At 36.3% G+C, this 27,237-nt stretch overlaps 3 protein-coding genes across 6 annotated transcripts in view; 1 reads left to right on the forward strand and 2 right to left on the reverse strand.

The window, feature by feature from the left end:
- Positions 1-27,237, forward strand: part of LOC112058593 (leucine-rich repeat and calponin homology domain-containing protein) — a 111,052-nt gene that overhangs the window by 18,115 nt on the left and 65,700 nt on the right. For all 4 annotated transcript variants that reach the window (XR_008252412.1, XR_008252413.1, XM_052891257.1 and 1 more), the window contains exon 2: positions 23,594-23,738. Coding sequence is in view for 2 of the 4 variants with exons in the window: in XM_052891257.1 (XP_052747217.1) it covers positions 23,594-23,738 (145 nt within the window). In the remaining 2 variants the exon portion in view is untranslated. The remainder of the gene's footprint in view (positions 1-23,593; positions 23,739-27,237) is intronic.
- LOC112058524 (cAMP-dependent protein kinase catalytic subunit alpha-like) lies at positions 1,358-3,051 on the reverse strand. The gene has a single exon (XM_024099411.2). The coding sequence runs from the start codon at positions 2,860-2,862 to the stop codon at positions 1,741-1,743; it is 1,122 nt and encodes a 373-aa protein (XP_023955179.1). The 5' UTR covers positions 2,863-3,051; the 3' UTR covers positions 1,358-1,740.
- LOC112058525 (uncharacterized) lies at positions 24,623-26,878 on the reverse strand. The gene is made up of 2 exons (XM_052891264.1): positions 26,566-26,878; positions 24,623-25,369 (listed from the first exon to the last, which is right to left on the reverse strand). The coding sequence occupies exons 1-2, from the start codon at positions 26,759-26,761 to the stop codon at positions 24,843-24,845; spliced, it is 723 nt and encodes a 240-aa protein (XP_052747224.1). The 5' UTR covers positions 26,762-26,878; the 3' UTR covers positions 24,623-24,842.

Here is a 27,237-nt window from a genome sequence, read left to right on the forward strand (position 1 = left end):
AGACTATCGCCTGTAATATGTCATCATCAAATTGTAAATACCGCTAGTTTATAATCTATCTCGCAAGATTGTAAACTGTCGATAGATTGTGAACTCCATTCATACTCCTAAGAACCGGAACTTGAGTGGTTCAGAAACCAATAGTTAGGTTATGTTAGGTATTTTTTATATGTGAACGTACAAATAGTTTCTTACAAAAATTTGTTACCAAAAATAACACGTTATATTGTTGCGGTTCACAATTTATCGACAGTTTACAATCTCGCGAGATAGATTATAAATTAACGGTATTTGCAATTTTACGATGGCATATGCATTTCGCGGGACACGTAAGGAACACGTTACCAATTTCAATATTTTAAATTTTTTCGAATTTTTTTAAACATTCTCAATAGTAAACAAAATAGAAAAATAATCATCCAACTCAGTCACGCCATTTTTTATAGATGCATACAGCGACAACAAACAGTCTATTTTTATATGTAAGAAATAAGAGATTAAGTAAATGTATTCCAGTTACAAAAAAGCAAGCTCACCGAGAGGATGTCCCGTCATAGATACGTGAGACGGAACTTCGCTTCCTTCATTTTCCACTCGGTTGGCTTTTGCATGAACCCTTGCTTGCCTGACCGCGAGATCGCTATTGTTTAAAGGCATTACTCCTAAGCTATATGCGGATACATTGAATTATACGCATTTGTAACTTAATGCAGGAAATGCTTCACTCCGCCTTCAAGAATGAGCAAAATTTTTAAAATGGCGATAGTTTCTATACTAGTGTCAATAAATAGCCTATAAATCATCTTGTCTACATCAGTCTTGATCAAGATTTTAAACATAATAGTAAAACAGCTTTACTTTATACTGAGACCTATTGAGGTCAGTTTCCGCACCATTGCACCGTAATTAATAATTTATATGAAACTTGAAGCTATTATTAAAACCATTTGGTTGCGAACACCGTTAGATCGCTATAAAAGTTTAAACATACAGTTGATGTTTCATTAGCCATTGCTAAAACTGGCAGCACGTAAAGCATTTAGGTCGCACATGATTGTATTTAGACTATTCCTCTAAACCGTTTCATGTGTGTATTAGATTTAGTTCGTTATTCTCACGCGTAGAGTTCATTATAGATCTATTATTATTATTAACTGTGATCTGTTTGACATCTGTAAGTACAAAGAACCTTTCTGCCTGAGAGAATTTGGTATTCCAAGCATTTGAGTAATTGTCTTTTCTAGTTGTCGTTAATTTTTCAATGTCCATGGATTAACGGTATGATTTTCAAATCTCCATAAATAAATATTACATTTCTCGTTAAAATCTGATGTTAGCTAGTTAAGAATAATTTTGGCGTGTTCTAAAGTTTTAATTAGTTCATTCATAATATATTTAGTATTACAGATAAGTGATGGACCTTTTGTCTACGTCCATTGCGTTATAATCTAAAAATAGACATTATGTCGTGTGCCCTCACTGTGAAGTCCCCTCTATGCGCCGGCGCATGCCGTGACTGGAGTGATGGAGTCTCTCGCACGTGCTTTATCTCCATTTTGAATCGGATGCAAATATGGTGTCAAAGATAAAAACAAACTGTTAGATTTACGACTTTCGAAACGGATGTTGCGTTTACGAGACCCTTCTTATTGTTTGTTTTCGTTATGAATACGAATTTAAAAATTTAAAGATAATAAGTAACGGAAAAACGTTTATTATTGTATATTGTCTTATATGTTGTTAAAAATCAATGAATTCCGATTCAAATCGGCAATATGAAGATGGCAGTATCGGTTCTTCATCATAACGCTCGAAGTTAGTAGTGTCCCCGGGATGTTTAAACTTGGGAGTAAACGGCGGAGGCCATCGACAATTCAGTATAGCTTCCCACTCCACGCCTTTAAACCATTTGTGATTTTTGAAATCCAGTACTCCATTTTTCATTACTCCAAAACGTTTACTGATGTCAACTTGAAGAGTGTTCCTCACAAGATCTCTCAGATCTCCGTTGAAATTTGACGGGCAACGATATTTCCCTGACACAATTTTCTCGTAAGTTTTCATTGGATCATTGGCGTAAAAGGGAGGATAGCCTGCATTCATTTCATACAGTAACACACCGAAAGACCACCAGTCAACCGAAAATCCATAACCTTTGCTTAAAATTAATTCAGGAGCTAAATATTCTGGTGTTCCACATAAAGTCCATGTTCTGCCGGTTATTTTTTTGCAAAACCCGAAGTCGGTTATTTTGAGATATCCATTCTTGTCGATCAATATATTTTCTGGTTTTAAATCTCGATAAACAAGTTCGCAGAAATGAAGATATTCTAACGCCAATACAACTTGGCTAGCATAGAATTTTGCGATAGGCTCCTCAAACTTGCCCATTTTTCGTAGATGACTGAACATTTCCCCTCCAGGTACAAACGGCATTATAAAATAAATGTAACTGTTATCTTTAAAACTAAATTCCATCGACACGGTAAAAGGAAATCGAATCGCTTCGAGTATTTGTTTTTCATAGAGGGTGTGTTCCACTTGCTTCAATTTGATGATTTTCTCTTTCTCCAGGATTTTCATTGCGTAGTATTTGTTGGTCTTCGAATGTTTCAGAAGGACAACTCTCCCAAACGCCCCAGTACCTAAAGTTCGCACACGTTCTAGTTCCGAGAAAACCATTTTTGATTTTGACTTCTCACACCATCGCTCGTCGAATTCATTTTTGAGTTTCTCTAGATATTTTCTGTACTGCAGCTGTTGTTGTACAGTGTAACCGTCCTTGACTTCTGCGGATGTAGATTGATAAGCTTTGTACGATGTATTATCTTTAAATGTGCCATAGCTTTTACTCGAATTCATTTTAGTTCGTTGTCAAATTAATATTCGCAATTGGTCCATTGCCAACTGGATTTTCGTGTTTGTGGAATGGCATACTGGCAATTATATTAGCAGAAAATTGCGATTTCCTTTCGCGCGTGTCGAGGGGCCGTCTGTATTCCCTTGCCGGCTGTATTCTCCGAGATCGAAAGTACGCGAGGGTATAAAGAATTGCGGGGGTGAAGGGTGAACGAACCAGCTGTGGGGAGGGGTGGTAGGATCAGCTGTGTTTGGGGTGACACGCCATGCCGCGCCGGCCGGTCGGCGTCCCGACTGCCGTATTGATCAGACGCCACGTGGAACTTATACGTTCATTTCCCGAAACTTTTCAAGGAATCAATAATAATAGAATAAATGACAAATTCCCCTCTACTCATATTAGGTACATTTAGGAAGAAAGAAGAAACTCCGCGAAATTGTAGAATGTAGAACATCCTTGGAAAGTATTGAAAAACATATCAGCTATCTTAGTATCTACAACACAGGCTAGATAGTAATCTGTGTATTGTTTAAATATATTCATTAATTTATTTATTTATAGATATAGTATAAAGATCACTGCAGTAGGTACTTCGATCCAGTAAATTATTCTGATGTCTCGTGTAAATGTGCTGAATATATTCACCGTATTGCATGCGTGCAGACGGCGTTTGAAAGTGAAGGGCCCTTTTAACATTTACAACTTCGAATATTTACATTTTTATATTGCAACTGCTATCTTCTTTATTTCAAACAGCTGGCCTATTCACTAATTTGGTCTTTATTAACAACCTATTAAAAAAAATATCATATCAAGTGTGAAATGTTATCTACCTACTAGGCACCGGATAACATTTGTTACATGGAATCTCAATATCGTATATGTCTACTAAAATATGTCAAAGTTAGTGAAATAGCCTGCTGATACAAAAAATAAATTACCAATGAATTACCTAAACGAGGACTGGTTTGTTAGTAGGACTCCGGGAGAGTATACCCGCCGTCCACTAAAATGCCCATAAATCTTTCTATACTTAGAAATCGCTATTTTCTATACATTGAATCTTAAACTGCATTATTTAGCTATATTTTCTCATAAGAAACTTCAATTAAACATTTTCAATTTATGAGTAACTAGCTGACGCCGCGCGGTTTTATCCGCGTGGTTCCCGTTCCCGTAGGAAAACGGAAATAATATATAGCCTATAGCCTTCCTTGATAAATGGAAACACTGAAATAATTTTTCAAATCGGACCAGTAGTTCCTGAGATTAGCGTGTTCAATCAAACAAACAAACTCTTCAGCTTTATAATATTAGTATAGATTAAGGATTTTTATAAAAATTACATTCGGCCCATATCTCCCATCTGGGTGTGAGACTTTACCTTTTGTAAGGTTCAGGCCAGTGTCGAAGTAAAACGTCGTAGTGCACAATAACAAATTCACTATTTATTCACTTTTCTTAACTTAATAACACTTTTTAGTAATCACTCCAAAATCTCAAGACTGAATGCCCGGCTCGACCGCAGTCGTCGTACCCCCCCTACCGACCTTTTCCCCCAGTTGGTCGGCCGTGATTGGTCGACGTCTGCGATTGCTCGAGCTCCCTGATTGGTCGACATCAATTGACCATCTTTTTATTAAATAAGAATCAAAAAGAACACTTAAAATTGAAAGTACATATAACAGTTAATTAGTAGACATATAATTCTACGGAAACCTAACAGCTCGGCCATCCTACCTTAAGCGAGTCCCTTCGCTTGGTTTTAATACATTAATTTCAATATAATCACTAATACTTATTTGTAAGTTACACTTAAGTTACAAAATAAAGTGTGTATATATATAAATATATATATATAACATTTTTTTTCTTTTATATATTTTTTTTTAATTTAATTCATAGGTTTTTAACAATAATCAAGAAATTAAACTACGCGAATAAAATTAATGCATTCATCGAATAAAGTTTTGAATTTACATTTATCATCTTGTAAGTCCTAATTAATGAATATTATAGCTAAAAAAAAATAATTAAGTGAATAAATACATTTCTTAATCAATCTTTTATTAGTATCAAAAATGAATAAGCAAATAAAATTAATGAGAAACATAAATACTTATAATTACGCTTGTTAAGTTTAACATAATGTATAATGGTTTATAATATTAAGTAATTTCTGTTCGAAGACACAACCAGACATTTACATTAATCTTCTTTTTCAGTATTAGATTCAGATTCAGATTCATAATTTCTACAGTAATTCATCCATGGCTGGATTTTATCAACAGACACGACGGGTTCGTATTTCCGGCCATGTTTTCGTGTCAAAGGTGTGTCTTCAATCAGAAATCTGTCGTTATTGAGCATTTTTACCATGATGCGGTAGGGACCTTGATATTTTGATACAAGTTTTTGTGAGTTATCATTGTGAGGTACTTGCCTTTCGACTCTAACTAAATTACCTTCTTTATATTGTGTTGCCGCCTTTCTATGTTTATTGTAGATAACTGCGTCTCTTACCTGTTGCTCTTTTATTTTCTCTCCTGTCTCTTTCCTAAGCACATCTTATTCTTCTACCGGAATCCTATTAATTGTATCGCTAATTATATCACTTAACTTACCTTCTGTCTTGCTGGTTACATTAAAGCCGAATAATAATTCAGAGGGGCTCTTTTGCGTGGTTTTGTTTTTAGTTGTGTTTATACCGACCTGTATATCTTCAACATGATCATCCCAGCACTTCTCGTCTTCGCCATGACTGCATGTAGCTAGCGCGTCTAAAATTGTTCTGTTGAACCTTTCGACTTGACCGTTTGCTCTAGGAGTCGCAACAGCATTTTTAATATGATTAATGCCGTATGATTTAACGAAGTCCTGGAATGTTTTGCTGGTAAAGCTCGTTCCCCTATCTTGTTTTAACAGCTGTAATACTTCTTCCAGTCTCTGTAAACCTTCCTCGAAGTTCTTTGATGGAATCAATATATCGTCCATGTAGACAATGGCATACTTAATTTTGGCTTCCAACAGTATCTTATTTATGGTCCTCTGCCAATAGGTCCAGCTGGTCTTCTACTCGAGGCATCGGATAGTGATCTTTTTTTGTTTTTCTATTCAAAGCCCTATAGTCAACGCATAAACGTTTATCACCTGTTTTCTTCTGTACTATGATGATAGGGCTTGCATACGGCGATGACGACTCTCTTACTGTTTGGTTGTCTAACATTTCCTTAATCATATTACTTACCATTAGTCTTTCAGCCTGCGACATGCGATAAGGGCGATATACGACGGGATCGCCATCAGTTACTTCTATGGTCATTTCATGTACCTTTGTAAAACCCAAATCATGTAATCCACTAGAAAAACAGTCACTAAATCTCGCCAATAACTCTTTCAAAGCTTGCCGCTGTCTAAATCTAACTTTGGATTATAAGTCACAGAGGTATCCATTGTTGTTTTATCGAAAACAACACTGAATGAATTTTTAATATTATCTGCTGAAACCTTGTTTTGTTCTACAGATCTAGTCAAAAGCGTGCCTGCAACGATACTTAAGGGTTTAGGTGGTGTAATATTATGAATAAGAATAGCCCCACGACCAAGCTTGATTTCGTACTGTCCCGGGAGTAAATAACTCTCTTAGTAAATACTCTTTACCGTCTGGGCCGCATAACGTACCTTTTACATATACTACACAATCTAGCATAGGACAACCAGTGGAAATTTGCACTGCGCGCATTGTATTGCTAGGGATTTCACAATCATGATTAGCCACTAACGAATTTTTATTTGGGACGATCCTTTGAAATTTAATTTCCTCTGGGGTCTTAATTATCAAGATGTCTGGTCTTTCAGTGAAGGAATGGCCTAAAAGAACAGGGTGCATTAGTACATAATTCTTTACAACATAAAGATCTATTGTCGCGGCTACGCCTTGAACTTCAACCGTGGCGACCACTACTCCAAGAGGGCTAACTAGGTTGCCTCCTATACCCCTAAGGGTGGGTAATTTATCCCGCGGTGTCATTTGGAGATTTAAGCATTTGACCTCACTTTCCCTAATAAGTGAACACTGACTACCCATGTCTATATGGCTACTCACCGTAGATCCGTTGACAGTGATGTCCATGACGTATTTATTAATTCCAACATCTTCAGTCATCACTTCTGAGATCTGCTTGTGATTAAGATCGTTACCCGAAGTAGCATGGGAAAGATTCTATTAATTTCTTTTTCCATTCCGGCCACGTATGTAGTATCGAAGTTAAACCCTGATACCATGTTCTGGCTACGCCGGTTAATTTAGGCAATGAGTAGTGTATGATTTCCCTTTCTTCCCAACCATATATTTCGGCACACTCCTCCACTTTATTGATCCATGTTAAAATAGATTGGTCTTTCGACAAAGGGTCGAACTCCGGTACTACATTCGTGTTAAACGTTATTTTAGGTTTATCCGAACTCTTAACTTTTTCTAAAATAGCTAAAAATTTATCCATCATATCTTCATCTTTACGTTTCGACGTTTTCGACCTTTTTGGGGGCGGCGACTCGCCGACTGAACTCAAAGAATCGCTTGTTTCATTGTTTTTAGTTTCAGCGTGACGTCGCTTTGACCGTGATTTTCTATTCCTGTTCGTATGTAATTCCTCTTCAGTATCGGAGGACACAGAATGGTGCTTCTTCCGTCCCTGTGACCGCAATGTTCGGCTTCGTTTATATAAACGTTGCGGTTGATCAGTTAACCTTCTACTAGATTCTTTCATTGACTCTCCTGCACAACTATCCGTATCCGAATCAGCCATATTTCCTCCTCCACTTACACGTTCCGGTTCTTTTCTAAACTGTAACCTCAACCCCCCACCTGGGATTGAGTTCCTTAGATGAGACCCCCCACCTGGGGCCTCACCCCTCCTTAGATGAGACTCCCCACCTGGAGCCTCACCCCTCCTTAGATGAGACTCCCCACCTGGAGCCTCACCCCTCCTTAGATGAGACTCCCCACCAGGAGCCTCACCCCTCCTTAGATGAGACTCCCCACCTGGAGCCTCACCCCTCCTTAGATGAGACCCCCCACCTGGGGCCTCACCCCTTACTTGCATATATGACCCATCACCTAGGGTATCCTTCCTTGACATCATCCCTCCACCTAGGGATTCTGTCCTTTGCCTTAACTCCCCACCTGGAGTTTTTTTCCTTTTAGACCCTTTACCTTGGGTATACTCGGTATCATTTTCATCATTTTCCATTATCTGAAACTTTCAAGAACACAGCTTAGAATTTTATATTTAATATAAAATTCGTAATATTTTAAAAGTTCTGACACTTATTTTCGATTATCTATAAGTTTCAATAAATACGGTTAGTAATCATTATTTTTATTTTAACACGTGGTAATCTTTCTTAGATATGTTAAAAGTGTAAACAGAAAAGGAAATATCCCATAAATAAAAAATAAAAAAAAATAATGTATAAAACAAAAAAATATAAAAAAAAAAAAAAAAACTAAAGTATCCACAAAAGAAAGAAAAATATATAAATAAATAAATAAAAAAAAAGGATCTCATTAACACCAAATCGAGTTTAATTTATTTTTGTGATTCATTCAATGATAATTTTATACTATAGACCCTTCAAAATCACCGCAAAAAGTGATCCTATTAATACTACGACACTGAGTGAACACATGCACAATCTTGTTTTTAATTCCATTATACACTTATGTATATCTCACTTTTTAAATACACAACTTGACATTGTACGTATTTACACGGTATTTATAAATTATTTGTTTAAATAACGTTCATTGTTGACCACAACTAACATTGAATTGACTATAAATTTCCTCTTTTGAAAGCCTTATTTTTCATACTATTGCATTGGATTCATTACCTTCGAGTTACACTTTAGTTTATTATTTTGCTTAGGTAGACAATCCTTTTATTTTTAAGTTTTAATTTAGAATGTAAGTACTTACGTTTTTCCGAGCGTGTGGACGTAGCAAGAAAATGTAAATTTCCTTGATTATCCCACTTATGAACTGTAAGGTTCAGGCCAGTGTCGAAGTAAAACGTCGTAGTGCACAATAACAAATTCACTATTTATTCACTTTTCTTAACTTAATAACACTTTTTAGTAATCACTCCAAAATCTCAAGACTGAATGCCCGGCTCGACCGCAGTCGTCGTACCCCCCCTACCGACCTTTTCCCCCAGTTGGTCGGCCGTGATTGGTCGACGTCTGCGATTGCTCGAGCTCCCTGATTGGTCGACATCAATTGACCATCTTTTTATTAAATAAGAATCAAAAAGAACACTTAAAATTGAAAGTACATATAACAGTTAATTAGTAGACATATAATTCTACGGAAACCTAACACTTTACTTTACTCGGGCTCAAAACAGCAAGCTAATATTTACAAATTGTAATTCTATGATAAATCTATACTAATATTATAAAGCTGAAGAGTTTGTTTGTTTGTTTGATTGAACGCGCTAATCTCAGGAACTACTGGACCGATTTGAAAAATTCTTTCAGTGTTAGATAGCCCATTTATCGAGGAAGGCTATATATTATCCCCGTATTCCTACGGGAACGGGAACCACGCGAGTGAAACCGCGCGGCGCTAGCTAGTTTAATCATAAAAATATGGCACATGGTACAATGTAGCAAATGAGAACTCGAAGTAGTATATCTTTGAGATGTATGTACCTACATCCCAAGACCATTTCCAAGAATAGCTAGGCAACGCAAGATAACATAGTGCGGTCAAAACAATATACATACTGTATGTAGTATTGTTAAGTATTTAGTAAGTATTATTATTGTACAGGTACCTATTGTTATTATCCTGTTGACGCAATGTATGTGACTTGTTAAAAATACCCTTCGCTCGGGACATACCGGAGAATTGCGAGAATCGTTTCTACACTAGTGACATGTAGGCTTTATAACTACTTATTTTATAAAACCTACTAGCCGTCGTCCGCCCTGAGACTTTCTTAATCCGTTGTTAGCGGGTGTCTAAAAACTATAAACTACCTCCCTGCTAAATTTCGTGGATAGTTACCACCCTACCGGCAAAGACGTACCGCCAAGCGATTTAGCGTTCCGGTACGATGCCGTGTAGAAACCGAAAGGGGTGTGGATTTTCATCCTCCTCCTAACAAGTTTGCCCCTTAGACTTTCTTAATCCGTTGTTAGCGGATGTCTAAAAACTATAAACTACCTCCCTGCTAAATTTCGTGGATAGTTACCACCCTACCGGCAAAGACGTACCGTCAAGCGATTTAGCGTTCCGGTACGATGCCGTGTGTGTGTGAACCAAAAGGGGTGTGGATTTTTATCCTCCTCCTAACAAGTTTGCCCGCTTTCATCTTAGACTGCATCATCACTTACCATCAGGTGAGATTGTAGTCAAGTATCTTCTATTTAAATGTAACAATTTTGTACCTAACTACAAAAAAATATAATGATCAATGTTACAAATAAATAATGAAAATTTATTGTCACATGTAAGCAGGCGTCCACAGATCCGCATCGTGCGCATTATACGCAACGCATCAAACGGATTTTAGTATTCTTTGTATAGAAAGTCATAATAATAATAATAATAATTTATTTATTCATCAGAAAGCAGGTTTACAAAGATTACTTAAATATAATAAGACCCTGATACTTTCTACCATAATAATTTGGTGTCTTAAAAATTTAAATAGACTATGTATAATCCTAATTTAAAAGCAAACAAATAAAAAAGAAAACATATGTAATAGCTTATACAATTTAACATTTTAAGATTCAATGATTATGAAAAATCTAACTCAAAACTACTGTGACAGATAAAATAAAATAATAGTCATAATATATACTGTCAAAATTATTGAACCATGTTAAAGTGCGTCCACTGATCCGCATCGTACGGATTGCATCGAACGGATTTTATCTACTGTAAAATTAAAAATGCGTCCGATACGTACGCCAGTGGACGCCTACCAGTAATAATCTATTTCATGTTGTTTCTTTTGTTCCTGCGGTCGCAAAGACTTCGCTTTTTACTGCTTATTTTTTTGGAAGATACGGCGAAGACGTGCCAATCATCATATGCATAACTTTATGGCACATAAACACATTCGTTCTAGCGGTCGTTTGCCTCAGTAGAAATCAGATGCTTGCTGTGCGATAGCAAATTGTATAAATTCAACTATACTATGCACAAAAATTAAGGGAGCCGAAAAAAAATCCAAATTTTTGGGGGATTTCAACAGGCTGTAACTTATACAAAAATGGTCGTACAGCAAAAAAAAAAAGCAAATTGTAGCTCTAAGTGTTTAGTTTTTGATAAAAATTATGACATTTTCAGAGCGAAATTCATGCTCCTTTAATTTTTTCAAAAATTCGATCAAGTGGGAAAAAAAAAACGGTTGGCTGAATTGAATTGAAACTTTGTAGGGTTTTTGTGGGTATATTGAACAGTACATAACGTCAGTGGTTTCCGCAATATTTTTGATTGGGCGCTTGATTTTCCAAAAAACGACAAAAAGCCCTTTTTTGGATACTTTTTCAAATTCATGTAATGATTGAAAAAAAAATTTTTTTTCAAAATTCAATTGCTAATCCTTGTAGAGAATTTATTCAAGTTTTTAAAACCAACCTCAAAATTTCTGTGCGATCATTGGTTGCTGAGATATTGGTAATCAAAGACAAAATGATCTTTTTCCATTCAAACATCGATATCTCAGCGAGAAATGCTCGTATCGAGATTTAAAAAAAAACGAAATTAAATCTGAATAAACAAGCTATCCGGTCCATATGGAGGTTGAGTCGAAAAATTTTTTTCCACGTCCGTAGATTAAAAAAAAAAACCAAAAAAATTTCGAAAATTTTTTTCTCGGTGGTTTTCTTATGATTACTCGAAAAATATTTTCAAAAAAAAATTTTCAAACTCAGATCTAAAAACTAAACACTTCGAGCTACAATTTGCTTTTTTTTTTTGCTGTACGACCATTTTTGTATAAGTTACAGCCTGTTGAAAATCCCCCAAAAATTTGGATTTTTTTTCTGCTCCCTTAATTTTTGTGCATAGTATATTTACATGTAACTCGAGTTGTTATCTTTAAATCAGATGATTATATTACAGGTAAGAGATATTTGGTTTGTATGAGATAAAATCAGCCCAGCTAAAATGTTTTTGAATATTGTTTTAAAATTGATGATGCTAAAACAATCTCACGTATCAATTACTGAAGAAGAATAAGATGTTTTTAATCAATACAATGCTGAGAAGCTAGATAATGTATTACAATGATATAATGTTAAACAAAACACCGTCGCATTCATACTCACTAATATTATAAATGCGAAAGTCCGTCTGTCTCTACCTTTTCACAAAACCGCTTATTTGATGGACATAGAGATTTTGTTAGTAGAGATAAATTGGACCTTGATACAGAAAATAGGCTACTTTTAATCCCATTAAGATCTATGGTTCTTCGAGGTTTGTAAAAAACAGAATTACACGCGAACGTAGTTATAGGCGTCAATAAATCCATTTAAGTACTTAAAAAAAACAATTGCTTTCTCAACACATCGAGTAATGAAAAAGATGAATAACAATTGGCACATTAGCGGGTCATCTTAAATAAAAACTTGTTACCACTACATACGTGCGTTATAATACCGTTACTTACACATACAGAAGCACTAGAATTATCTTCTAAGGCAGGAACATATGGGCGCAATGTCTGGTGATGCGTGTGGGGAATTTGGGAATTTTTGAAATGGATGGACGACCGGATGCTCTGTAATTAATTATTGTTTAATCACAAGTAAAAATTTGCACGTGCGTTTCTAATAAAATTGTTTTATGATACTTGGATTGCCATAGATGTTCTATTTTGACGTGACAACGTCTTATAAATCGATAAAACCGGCTGCACACTCGAAAAAAGATGACGTCATGCGTCGTTAAAAAAAAGTATATTCTGGTCTATGAAGATTATTAAACATTATTTTAGAAAAACTAACATTTTCTTTTGAAAAAATGCAACCATTCCATCGGTATTTTCTTATGACGTTGTCACGTTCAACTATCGTCAGTAAACTTTATAGATAACCATTTTTTATTTTTACTTGTGTTGAAGAATTTGCAACTTGTACTGTAGCATTGAATTGGCGAGAATACTAAACTGTTGTACATGTAAAAAAGAAAAGTTATCGTCTATTATCAAATACACTGGCTTAACAAAACTAAGTGACGCTGGCAGACACTTCGTGAAATGTCGACGTCTCCGTACCTAAAAGACTTTAATGTTACATCAATAGCAGTTTCAAAATTGTTGTAACATTTCACAGATCGTTGTTACCACTCATTTAAAGGCTTAGTTTACGAGAATGTCTATATAGTTGTCTGTGTGTTTCTAAAGTGTTTAGAAACACCTAAAATGTCGTAACGATCTTACGTGTCTTCGAATAGATTGGCGAATTTGTCGCGCTATTCCGTCTTTCCATTCAATGCGTATAATTGTTTGTACAGATTCACTTGTAGACTTTATCATTTGAAAAAAATGCTTCCGCTGCTATTGTTACTACGGATCGTTAGTTTATATGACTATTCTTATCTAATGTTTATAAAGCCATTTAGCTTTTTCGTTTGTACATAGTAATAGCGTCGACAGGAAACTTTTTGTTACCGATTAGGATTAATTAAACTTTTAATTTTTATGCTTTGTGTTTAATAGGGTAGTTATCAAAAGTGTAACTTGTTTAAAGTGTAGTTGACTGTTTCGCTATTGCTATTTTTAATGAAATCTATGAACGTTTATGATATTCGAAAGTATCGTTTTTATATTTTCATTGTTAACTTTGTAACAGCTTCGTAGATCCATTCATCGATTATAGTTATGGATCATATGGTTCTAGCACTGCCTAGAGCTATGAAATACAAGAATTGTCAACAAATTCTGAGTTGTACCTAAGTTATAGTTCGGAAGTTTGTGCTTTTGAATCACAGTGCTACATCAATATCTAATAGTATCGTTACAGTTAAACATTATTACATTCAGCCCGTCCACTCAGATTGAATTAGTGTGGTGGGGATGAACTCCAAAATTCCATTATTAAACCTAAAGTAGGCCGTTAAATATAGGCTGACATGATGATGTTCATTATTTCATTCATTCAATAATGAGTCGCGCGGATGTGATAGCCAGTGTGAAACCAGCCTTACAATAGGTTTCACTGTCGTGAATAGTTTAGCGATGTATTGTACTGAATTCGGTCATCGCAATTTAGAACACTTATTACTCAATGTTATTGTTCTTGACTGAATGAATAGAATGCCTCGTGAGGCTAATGTGACCTCGTACAGCATCTATATCATTGACGAGCGCTTTCGACCAGTGCTTGCTGGCTTTTTATTATTAAGGCGATGTACAATTTTTATTATATACTAGCTGACACCGCGCGGTTTCACCCGTATGGTTCCCGTTCCCGTAAGAATACTGGGATAATATAGCCTTATAGCCTTCATCGATAAATGGGCTTTCTAACACTGAAAGAATTTTTCAAGTCGGACCAGATGTTCCTGAGATTAGCGGGTGCAAACAAACTCTTCAGCTTCATAATATTAGTATAGATGAATTAATGTACTTTTCTGAAAATTAACTAATTAAGTAATATAGTTCTCCTTAAGTCGTGTTCTTTACATGTAAGGATCGTGACCTCCTTCATCTTACTTTGTCTATTAATTGATGCAGTGGTTTTCTTGGGAAGATTACACAATAAGTAAGTAAAATCGGAATTTAAAAAAAAACTCAAATTTTATTAATACAGCAGAACATATAAAACTTCTTTCTTTTTGGAAGTCGGTTAGTTAAAGCTAATTAAGATGGTAGTATTTTTAATTTTTTTTTCGCCATCTTATAGTAGAATTACCAGTCTATTAAACATAAACATATTCACACTAGTAGTGAGATTTCACCTCAAAACTGCGTCGTCACTTGCCATCTGGTGAGATCGTGGTCAAGCGCTAAGTTGTCATGTAATAAAAAAAAATCAAAGTCCACAAAGTGCTATGAACTCCCATCGGTCAAGGTTCCGCAGGCCCGCAGTCCGCAGTGGACTTGGCATCGACTCCGACTGGCGCATTGAGATTATTTCCTTCGAGACGTTGTGTTGCCGTGACTTTCGAGTTTTGGTATCTAACCTACAGTATAAGTATGTTGGACTGAAAATAACTTTAATTTTAAGTTTTCGACTAATTATTATCACCATTATATAATTATATTATTACCTGAGAAAAGCCGTGATAGCCCGGTGGATATGACCTCTGCCTCCGATTCCGGAATGTGGGTTTAAATCCGGTCCGGGGCATGCACCTCCAACTTTTCAGTTGTGTGTATTTTAAGAAATTAAATATCACGTGTCTCAAACGGTGAAGGAAAATATCGTGAGGAAACCTGCATACCAAAGAATTTTCTTAATTCTCTGCGTGTCTGCCAATCCGCATTGGGCCAGCGTGGTGGACTATTGGCCTGACCCCTCTCATTCTGAGAGGAGACTCGAGCTGCTGAGCCAAATAAGGGTTGATGACGACGACGACGATTATTACCTGACGTTCGAAAGTGCTTGTAAACTAAAGCCTAATTGAAATAAATGAATTTTGATTTTATTTAAGGCCCTTTCTTGTGTACAAGCATTCTTATTAGTATTAAGCAGAGCATTTGCATCTATAAAGCGTACGCCACTGTCCACTCCTAAAATATTAAAATACTTATGTTTTCTTATCTCAGAGAACGTGACAAAAAGAGCATTAAAAGAACATTTTAAACAAACATTAGAACTACAAATTACTTACTAATAATTAAAGTAAGATATCTTAATTCGTAGAAAGAAAGAAAAGAAAGATCTTTTTTAAAAAAGAAAGATCTTAGCGGTACTCAATACGACTAGCTATATTACTAAGATATAGCAAGATACCGTACGTACGTACCTACTTACTATTTTACGAAAAAGAAAACACTGTATAATGTATGGCCACCCAGATAATAAAGCTATTAAGATTGATGAAGTATTAATTAGTTGAATTTGCGGCTACATATATAATACATCATAACGTAAAATACAAACGTACAATTATACCATAAAACTTTATTCTCGTCTAACATAAAACTTTACACTCAGTTTACACAGGACGCATAACTGAGTATTTCATTCTTATATGGTATTATATCATTAAATAATTACCATAAATATCACTTTTGTATGTAAATTCATCGCATTAAACGAAAGTGGCGCACTAAATCTCTTTCGGAGAATGTTTACCAGTTATTTTTAGTCAGTTTAAACATGGAGTATCTATAGACTCGGAACAGGAAAGTCGACGTATACGTTGAAAAATACTTGCTAGTTAAGGGCCCGCCTACGCGTACTCGTATCTATTTGTTTATTTTTATTAATATTTTCATTAAAGTCTTCATCATCATCATGATCATCATCATATCAGCCAATGGACGTCCACTGCAGGACATAGGCCTTTTGTAAGGACTTCCAAACATCACGATACTGAGCCACCTGCATCCAGCGAATCCCTGCGACTCGCTTGATGTCGTCAGTCCACCTGGTGGGGGGTCGGCCAACACGGCGCTTACTAGTGCGGGGTCGCCATTCCAGCACTTTGGGACCCCAACGTCCATCGGCTCTTCGAACTATGTGCCCCGCCCATTGCCACTTCAGCTTCGCAACTCGTTGAGCTATTAAAGTCTTACTAAAATGCAATACCGGGCAATCCTCCTATTTGAATTTTTTTTCAAGTTTTGTATATGTGATATCCTTTGATCCTTTTGTCAATTGTCTTGTAGTAAGGCGTGACTAGTATGGCGCAGTTCTATACTTTCACGGCTATCTACATTTTGTAGTCTGTCATATTGTTGTCAAAGAAATAAGTTTATTAATTTTTTTTCATTTAATCGCACTTAGACTATAAAGTTTTATTTTTAACGGTTTCAACATTTAATATTCCTTTCGTATTGTCAATACATTTGTTATCAGTAATTGTTATCGTTAACGGCACACTAGCGTCACGAAATCGTGTCGTCGAGTTGCACCTAAGTACGTTTGACACAATTTCAAATTCGAAATATTTTCTTTCTAATTGATAAAATTTTCAAATTCGAATTTGGTTTTGGTTAGCATTTTCGGTTCTGGATCATGTGGACCAGAGTTCGAGACGTAGGTAAAGCCAACATAAGACATTAATTAGGATTTTTTTCTTTGGGTTAGATACAACTGCAGCAAATTTACCTATGGATAATACCTGTAATTTTAACCGTGATGTTTTTGAAATATTATTGTTATTGTTTTGGACAAGTTATTCAATAGGTGGGCCCTTAACATTGAAAACACTCATTAATTCCACGTGGTAACGTTCGTTACTCTTCGAGGACGATACAAACGTAAAAAACTGGACCGTCGACATGTTTCATACGTTTTTTTGTCTGTTTGAACTTTGAGGCCGGTTATGGTTTATGTATGTATTTAGCATTTGGTATTGCGAAGTCAATGTTAGACTATTTTGTTATGTAATTACTAATTAGTATTATTAAATACGGCTAAAACTTAACTAAAGATACAAAACTCGGAAAGAAATTTGTTCAGTGGTGTAACTGACGGCTGTTTCTGGCGTATTTGCCTTCCTTTTGAATTAGAGGTTCTGAGTTTCAAATCCAATTTTGGAAATTGTAATTTTACCGGAAATCATACAATTACGACAATGCTGCTTGGCGGTAGAAATCAACAGTACTTTCGCGGAGATGCTGTCACATAGAGCCCACTACTACCTACTACTTGTTAGAATTCTACTAATCATTCCGCAACTACCAAAGTTACTACTAAATTACTACATACCTAAAATTGTTTACAATGTTGCCTGATTAAACTAAATAGAACAGAAATAAATTTTTAGACTCTTTACTCCCGTTCTATAGACTACAGACTTGCTCATAGTTTCCAATAGTAGCGAATAGCAATTTGGGGCTACACTCTTCACTATAAACCGCTTTGGGCGCTAAATTGCGAAACATCAAGCACAGTACAAAAGGCTATGAAGCAATCAAGGAGACGTGAATGCAGTTATTGCCTTTCTACTGATGTTTGCATACTGCCCGAACCTAGATTAAGCTTTCAGCAACTCTTGTGTTTGTTACCTACAAAGTATTTATCTATCATTGATGTAGAATAGCTATCGCTTTGCTGGCTTATTCACTATTTTGATCTTTATTGTCAACCTATTAAACTAAACAACAAATCAATTGACAAAATGTCATTACATACATACTATATTATGATATCCACCAGTAAGCATTGGATGACATTTGTATTTTGTATCGTAGTATGTAGATGACATTCTGTCAATTGATTTGTTGTTTATTTTAATAGGTTGATCATAGAGACCAAAATATGAAATAGACAGCTGCATCATATCACGAGATCCGCATCGTAAGTACGTATCGGAAGCATCGCATCAAATGGATTTTAGTATTCTTTGTATAGAAAGTCATACAAGTGCGTCCACTGATCCGCATCGTACGGATCGCATTTAATGGATTTTATCTACCGTAAAATTTTAAATCCGTTTGATGCGATGCGTCCGATACGTGCGATGCGGATCTGTAGACGCCTGCCAATAACCGTACAAAGTAATTGTACGAATGGGAAACTAACTCAGAATAATTTATGAAGTGTGTAATGCACGTCACTAGTAGCTATTGATTCTTTATGTACATCTATTATGCTGATTTTTATCTGATAAAAGTGTATACCAGCATTATGTGTTATCAATGACAAGTGTTCTGGGAAGCGCAATAATATTTTTCACTGGTTATTTTTATGTGACTTTATATCAAAATGTAACAATAGGAATTGGCAAACTTACGAGTTACCTACCAAAATCATCGTATCTGGGTACTGTCTCTTCGGACTATTATTTTCACAGAATAAAACGGAGAATCATCATCAACAATTCATATTCGGCTTACTGTTGAGGAGGAGTCTCCTCTCAGAATGAGAGAGGCCTTAGTCAACCATGCTGGCCCAATGCCGATTGGCAGACTTCACACACGTAGATAATTAAGAAAATTTTCAGATATTGGAGACTATAGAGAGAGAATGTTAGACTAAAACATCTCCTTAACTGGACTAAAACGTCTATTGTGAGTTTTGCAGCCGAGCACATGTTCTTTGACTCTAATGATTGATTTTTTTTTCTAACTAGAATTAAGAGATATGAGAATAGGTAACGAACGTATCTTTATATCTGTATGATCGAGTGTCTATATCGATGCAGCCTTTTGTCGGGTCAATGGTGTGTTCATTGTCATCGGTTGGCCTTTGCCGATCCCCTTCTGCCATGAAGGGCAGGCAACTGCTAAAAATATCTCACCTCTACAAAATTCAATAGCTGATGGTATACATTGTTCGCCTTTTATTTTCTTATAAAGGAAGGCTCTATTCTAGCTAGTGAAAACTATTATCGATTTTCGAAGCGATGTCGTGAGTGTGGTTTGACTAAACAGCCAAAAACGCGAGGTTGTTGTAAAAAGAAAAAAGAACTAGAAAGAGGGTAGATCGATTCTGCCCCTAACAGCTGATGTCAACTTCGCATATCGCAACTTTAGTCCCGTCGTGACCACGATCCATGCAACTGCGTCGAAATATCGACATTAAAAATCTCGTCGTTTTATCGTGGTATGTACCCGTTTAAATAATATTCATAATGAATAACCACGAAATAAGTTTAAATTCTGCTTTAATGATTGAAATCGTTAATTATTAATTGTCTATGTAGCTATGATAGACAAACATTCGTATTTTATAAAAGCTAATAGTTTGTCAGCGCATGCTCCTACCATAGATACCTACGGTATGCAACAATGAAGTTTGGATCATGGTGGCTTAGGGAGAGGGCAGGTAGTAAGGTCCAGACCGTTAATGGTCCATGCTTATAACTCGCCAGGTAGTAGTACATAGCTTCAACCTAACCCTTCGCAGGAATTTTTTTAAGTATACATCTTACACAAGCTGACATCCGTGATTTTACCCACATGGGCTTATTGCATTGGATCCAGATAGAATCACACAGCGTTGGTCGACCCCCCAACAGGTGGACTGACCACATCAAGCGAGTCGCAGAGATTGAACTCAGGCGGCTCAGGGTCGTGATGTTTGGAAGTCCCTACATAATGCCTAGAAAAAATTACAGTTCTTCGTTTTACAGCTACACAGGACGATTTAACTGATAAAAATTTACGCCACCGGTAAATTATCTTGCCTTTTAGCATAGCCCTCCCCCCAAGATCTTGAAGGCATGGAAGATCTTTCTTGAAACTTTCCTTTTCCAAAGTGTTTTTGCTGTCTTTCCATCTTCTAAATGGTCTGTCGCGTCTCCTTTTGTTGTTTTCGGATCACACTGTAACAGATCGACTGTACCTACAGTTAAAACTGTACGTCGGTAGCCCGCATAATCAAAACCATGGGAAAATTCAAATTAAAATGTCACAGTGGAAACTAAGAAGTAGGTTAAAGGCATATTATTTACTCAGTACAAATCTCTGAGTCACGCATCTCGTAACACCGCGCTATATTTATGATACACAGCGGAAATTGTGGTATGCAATTATTGTGGGCCGAGGTCTCAGATGGAGTCCCGGCCATTACTTGGAATTAATTTAGATTACCACAAATAACCACCTATCTGAGGTAAATGCGTAGCCAGATCCGAGTCCAGACTCGAGTACAAATTACAGAGATATAGTCAGCTCTATAAATTACTTGGTCTATGTGAATATAGTTAATTTTTTTAACAGAATATACTTCAGACGGGCCTATTCAAATTATGGGTCCCATATATGGGTCCATAGTATGCAATTTTAACATCGATTTCAAACCATTTAGTTTAATTTATTACCTAAACAAAATCCAATTTATGGATTTGTATTTTATTTATTTCAGTTTTAGTTACTTGTAAGACAAGAAATAAAAGGCTTTTTTATTTTTATTTTATTTATTTAGCATTGTTTTACACAGTTCAAAATAATATTCACTATAGCTTTTTCAGTGCTTTATGTTCTGTGATTACCTTGACAAAATCGAGATACGCACGACTAGTAAAACAACACTCAGGATCAATTCAGCAGTGACTGCCTCAAATCTCATTAATTTATTTGCTCATGATGTACTGTTTGCATTAGCACTGATATGCTATTAGAGAGCTCGTCAGTGTCTTTAGTAATATTTGCGGTTACGTTTAGTAATATAATCTCACCACAACAAACCCTCAGCTGAGCCGATGCCAACGAACCTATTAACCGGTTTTTTTTGTAAGAATAACCGACGACGTTTGTACAACTTCCACGTAATCTTTCACTTTGAATTTAATTGAACACGCACATACTGATGTATGTGTAGAATAATATGAAAATTGTATTGTTTCAAAAGTTTCAAGATATGTTCCATGTTACAAGAGACATTCGATTACGTAGCTATAAGTAAATTTAGGTCAAGGCTTTTTATTTGTGTATATCACATCAGAGTTACTTAAATACCGTTTTTATTCTATTAGTTTTTTTTTCGTGTGCAAAATAAATAAATATTGGCCATCGTCAATGTCGAAATGTTTGAAGCGTAGATTTTTACTATTACTGCATCGTAAAGTAATTAGCATATTTCCTTTTTTGCGCTCATTTTAATACAGGCTTAGCTAAATCTTAAGTTGTTTTAAGTTTACAGAAAAATACTCGTATATCATGTTTTGTTTTGTGGTTGAATTAACATATTTTTTCGCTTTAGGTTCATTGGTTGTCATTGTTTTAGGTGGTATTTATTGGTTATGTTTTACAAGCATTTTCTATTTTACAATGTACTTGGTTCACTAATATAAATTATCCGTCATTGAGATGATGTGATTGTGTAGTTAATTCACTCGGCGAGGCCATCAAGGCCCCGATGATTCTAACACGCATAATTACGTTTGTCGGTCATAATTATTTTATATCCTTCAGATGATATCAGTGTTTTTTTTATTCTGGCTTGTTTGTATTAGCCTGACAATTAAATATTTATTAGTCCGTGTATTTCAGTTAATTAACTTGGTACCAACAGGCTAATTCACTAGACTACGGCCAGTTTCTTCATCGTAAGTAACAGTCAAAGTAACGTCATAAAGCAAAAGTGACGGTTTTAATCACGGAAAAATAAAGTCTTCTTTACTATTTACTGCTTTTACTGTTACATGAAGAAACTGGCTGTTTTAAGTACGAATTTGAGATTCAATGTAACAAAATGTCATCCGGCGCCTACTGACAATCCTTCGGGGATATCATACAGTTGATAATATCATATGTTGTTAATAAAGACCAAATTAGTAAACAGATCAGCTGTAAGTGAGTAAACTTAGATCACTGAAAGAGATTGAGGTTGTTAATTCGTTTAATGCATATCAGGTATTTTACGAGTAGCGACAAAGTTTTCAGCTTTATCATATACTTGTACATTTCACTGTACACTTATTTCTGGACTATACATCAGCAGGCAACAAATGTCATCCAGTGCTTAGTAACAACCCTTTATCTAATAGGTATCATATAGGTAGATGACATTTCTCAGTTGATTTGATGATTACTTTAAACGGTTATTAATAATGACCAAATTAATAAATAGGCCAGCAGGAGACAAGCAGGAAAACGTCCGAATGACGTAAACAATAACTGTGATTGAGTTTTACAGCTGTATAAAAGTAATTTTGTCTCCAACCCTGACCTTCATATAGCTACATAGCATCTAAATAGACCATAAATTGACTGCTCTGGTTTTTTACAACCAACTGTACTTGAAGGACATGTTTAATTGGTTGTATATGTCGCTTGTTCCCAACTCACAACTGTGAATAACTCCTTACACATTCCGTATTACGAGCAGTTTTCATGGCGGACCATTACTTGGATCGTAAAACCGCATGCGTTAATGAAAGGAAATATTGTTTTCCCTCAAGTTTGCGTCCCCCTTCGTTTACTTTGGCGGGCTATTAAATTACACACTATGAACTCAGTGGTTTTGATTGGTGCGTTTTAATCCTTGCCAGGGTAGACGCATTAGGTGGCAGGCGTCCACAGACACAGATCCGCATCGTACGTATCGGACGCATCGCATCAAATGGATTTTTTTTATTCTTTGTATACAAAGTCATACAAGTGTGTACGGGATTGCATCGAACGGTTTTTATTAACCGAAAAATTAAAAATCCGTTTGATGTGATGCGTCCGATACGTACGATCTGTGTGCCATTATTCAGTTATTTTTTAATTAATTTGTCATCATTTCGCTGTTTTCAGCTGCTAACTATATTTTTATTATTTTTAACTGCTAACTATAGTTTTCTGACACTCTATAAAATGATTTCAGCATTTTAGAAAATCGTCAGAATTTATGGCTATGGTTATATTTTTGTATTCTATTTCTCCTTTATTCATGTATAATTGTATTTTATTTTTTTGATGATAAGAATAAACTCTATTAATGCATTGTTCTGTGAACTGGCTCCTTCTTCACTTGAATCTGTTAAAAATAAGAATAAGAATATGTTTGCGAATTTCCTCCCAATATTTTATTATTATTCAATGTTAATCAATTATTATATGTATAATTTTATTGTTTTAAAAACATCTCTCTTTGTTTCAGATTTATCTAAGAATCGCTTCAGTGAAGTGCCAGAAGAAGTGACAACGTACATTTATTTAGAAAAGTTATTATTGTCGCAGAATATTATAAGGACTGTGCCAGACGGAGTGGGGGGACTACAGTCCCTCACATATTTAGACCTTAGGTAAGTACTTGAGAACTTAATATTTCAATTTTATCCTTACTTATAGTTCGCGCGCCGAATGATGATCCGTAAGACGTTTCAACTGACAGTTGTATTAGTGATGCGAAACAATTTCGTAACAGTCATAACATAAAGTCGATAACAGCTTGACGACGTAACTTTTGCAGCACGTGTACGTGCTGTTTTTTTTTTTATTGTTTACAAGTTAGCCCCTGACTACAATCTCACCTGATGGTAAGTGATGATGTAGTCTTAGATGGAAGCGGGCTAACCTGTAAGGAGGAGGTTGAAAATCCACATTCCTTTCGGTTTCTACACGGCATTGTACCGGAACGCTAAATCGCTTGGCGGTACGTCTTTGCCGGTAGGGTGGTAACTAGCCACGGCCGAAGCCTCCCACCAGCCAGACCTGGACCAATTAAGAAAATTCTCAATCTGCCCAGCCGGGGATCGAATCCAGGACCTTCGTTTTGTAAATCCACCGCGCATACCACTGCGCCACGGAGGTCGTCAAGCTGTTATCGACTTTATGTTAAACACATCCTAAAAGCTCAGTACAGGCATTTTTCAGAGGGAAGGGACCCTTAATTTATTTTAACACAAACAATCGCATCATCCATAGATGTCTTATAAGTTAATTATAATCATAATATAATGATGAATGATGATATTTACATAACTCTCCAAACTGAACTATCATATCGATTTTTAAGGGCCTTTTTGGGCCTATAATAAATTCTCAATTTCTCTAGTTATTTAAATTAAGGTACAAAATTAAATTTGTCTTTTTTAGTGTCATGGTTTTCTGCAATTACCTACAGTACTCATTTTGTGTACTTAGCCTTTGATTTATTAGAAGTCTACTGAACTTTTAAAGAGAGTAATAATTTTAGTATTTATTTTATTTACACTTAAAAAATAAAGCCAAGTGAAATCATTATTAAAATACTACTTAATGTAGTTAACAATTACACGTATTATTCTTAAATTATAACCAAGAAAAAACACAATTATAGCAGTCTTCTAAAGTCTGTAAACTTTTTACGTTCAACAATTTACAATAGTGTCTTTTATAATATCACAATGTATTTTTGAAGCCTTTTTTTAGATTATTTTATAATCCATCGAAACCTGGTGTTGGGCGTTTCTCAATACTTGCATCATTTCCATTTTGACGTTCAGGCGGAATTCGTCGGGAATCGTCTTCAAATGAGGTAACAGCGAGAGAAGGAAGAGTTTATCTGGATCCTCCGATTCGGTTCTACTCTGATCGACATTCGCGAACGCGAATTCGTCTACCATACTATTGTGTTTGCCGCTCGCGTTTTTAGCAGATGAATCGTTTGTTGCATCTTCTACTGTACTGTAGTCATCGTCAGCGGTATCGTTATCGTCGTCGGAGCTCTGTCTCGCCAGTTTCAATCTCTTCTTAGTTTTCCAAACTCTTTTCGAGCGTCGTCCGCTGTCCGAGTCGCTCGATCCCACCTCCTGGCACTGCGCGTCGGTCTTTTGCAGTTTGAGGAAGCCCAGTTGTTTTGCGTACAAGTACGGCCGCTTCGTTCTGTTCGGATGTGTCACGTACTTCTGGAAGCAGTCCCTGATGCTTTTCCACTTCTTCTGCAGCTGGAGTTCTGCGAATTGGTAGAAAGGTAACTTGTAGTTTTCGTGATAAACATTTTTTTTTTTATTGTTTACAAGTTAGCCCTTGACTACAATCTCACCTGATGGTAAGTGATGATGTAGTCTAAGATGGAAGCGGGCTAACTTGAAAATCCACAACCCCTTTCGGTTTCTACACGGCATCGTACCGGAACGCTAAAATCGCTTGGCGGTACGTCTTTGCCGGTAGGGTGGTAACTAGCCACGGCCGAAACCTCCCACCAACCAGAATTTGCATTTTTATATTTTGAAATTTGCATACGAATTCTTCTAATGTTAGAATAAATGTAAAAGTTGATATCACAAAAATGGCTAAACAGTTTTGGTCGTGTTCGCTTACTAATCTGGATTAGCCCTGAAATATTTTTAAATTCTAGATTGTTAATTCAATGATAATGTTTTAAATTTTAAACCGATTGTTTTGCAATTAAGCTTAGCTTTTGACGGCTTCCGTGGCGCCGTGGTATGCGCGGTGAATTTAAAAAGCGCAGGTCCTAGGTTCGATCCCCGGCTGGGTCGATTGAGGTTGTCTTAATATTGATCCTGGTCTGGTTGGTGGGGACTTCGGTCGTGGCTAGTAGCAACCCTACTGGCAAAGTCGTACCGCCAAGTGATGTCGTGTAGAAGCCGAAAGGGGCGTGGATTTTCATCCTACTCACATGTAAGCCCGCTGCCATCTTAAATTGCATCATCACTTACCATCAGGTGAAATTGTAGTCAGGGCTAACTTGTCTAGAATATAATAAATAAATAAAGAGATAATTATCCGAGAGACGACGTGGATGTCCCCTAGTGCTATAAATAACCCTAATCAATAAGTTGTTGGACCTACATTTGTATCTGTGCTATCGTAGGCAATATCCAATATCTTTCTATTTTATGTAAGTACTCAATTTACTACAAGTGTAAACAACAATAAATAAATTAATATGCACTTGATAAATGGTCACACTTATACCTATTGGTTCCTTTATAGGTAACCTGATAATATTGTTTGAAGTGATTGCACAAAATATCTACTTATGAAGTAATAATTGCAAGTTTAAAAAACCAAAGACGACTTAATAGGAGATTCTCCTAACACGTGTTACATTTGCTGTGATAACAAAACGCCGAAGTCTTCGCCTCTCTTTGAAGACGGTTACAAACAGTAGAGGCAAACGTTTACCTAGTTCCCGCATCTCGCTCTTTGATATCTTGACGTCGCCGGTCATGAGCGTGTTCACGACCTCGGACCACAGTTCGTGCCTTTTGTTTTTCACTCTGTACTCGACGTGCTCGAAGTCCCATATGCCCGGGCGTCTCTTCACCTCCTCGATCAGCCGCTCTGGGTCGTATTCGAACTGGACCGTGTTGGCGCACATTTTGTTGGTGTGGTTAGCTCTCGTGGGCTCCCTTTTTGAACGTTCGAACGAGCGGCGTGCAAACGCGGCTGTCTACACGGGCAGCGGGCGCCGGGCGACTGACGCGCAGCGACGGAACGCGCGGTGCAGATTCAAAATGGCCGCGCGGTACGTTAGGAGGTCCAGCGTGGTCGAACTTTGAAGCAGGACAATCAAGATGACTATGTTTTTATTATTGAAAAAATATTATTACATAATTTACTAGCGGACGCCCGCGACTTCGTCTGCATGAAACTCGATGTAAACTTTCAACTACCCCTACCCTACCCCTGCAATATTGGTTTGTAGTACATTCTTTGTATCAGAGATGGCGCTTTATGTGAATAAAGATTTTCCTGTTTTTTTGTTGAAATATTTCCTGAATTTTCTTTGCTATAACCTCACGGAGCCCGAGACCTTTCCAACGAATGCAAAACCGTGGAAATCGGTTCGTGCGT

Source organism: Bicyclus anynana, chromosome 3 (genome assembly GCF_947172395.1).
Source record: "Bicyclus anynana chromosome 3, ilBicAnyn1.1, whole genome shotgun sequence".
In the NCBI taxonomy this organism is placed as follows: Eukaryota; Metazoa; Arthropoda; class Insecta; order Lepidoptera; family Nymphalidae; genus Bicyclus; species Bicyclus anynana.

Bases quoted from the DNA above. Each gene is read 5' to 3' on its own strand.
- LOC112058525 (XM_052891264.1), bottom strand. From the start codon at position 26,761: ATGTGCGCCAACACGGTCCAGTTCGAATACGACCCAGAGCGGCTGATC. The intron at 25,370-26,565 runs GTAAACGTTTGC...ACCAATTCGCAG, and splicing joins GAGCGAGATGCGGGAACTAG to AACTCCAGCTGCAGAAGAAG.
- LOC112058524 (XM_024099411.2), bottom strand. From the start codon at position 2,862: ATGAATTCGAGTAAAAGCTATGGCACATTTAAAGATAATACATCGTAC.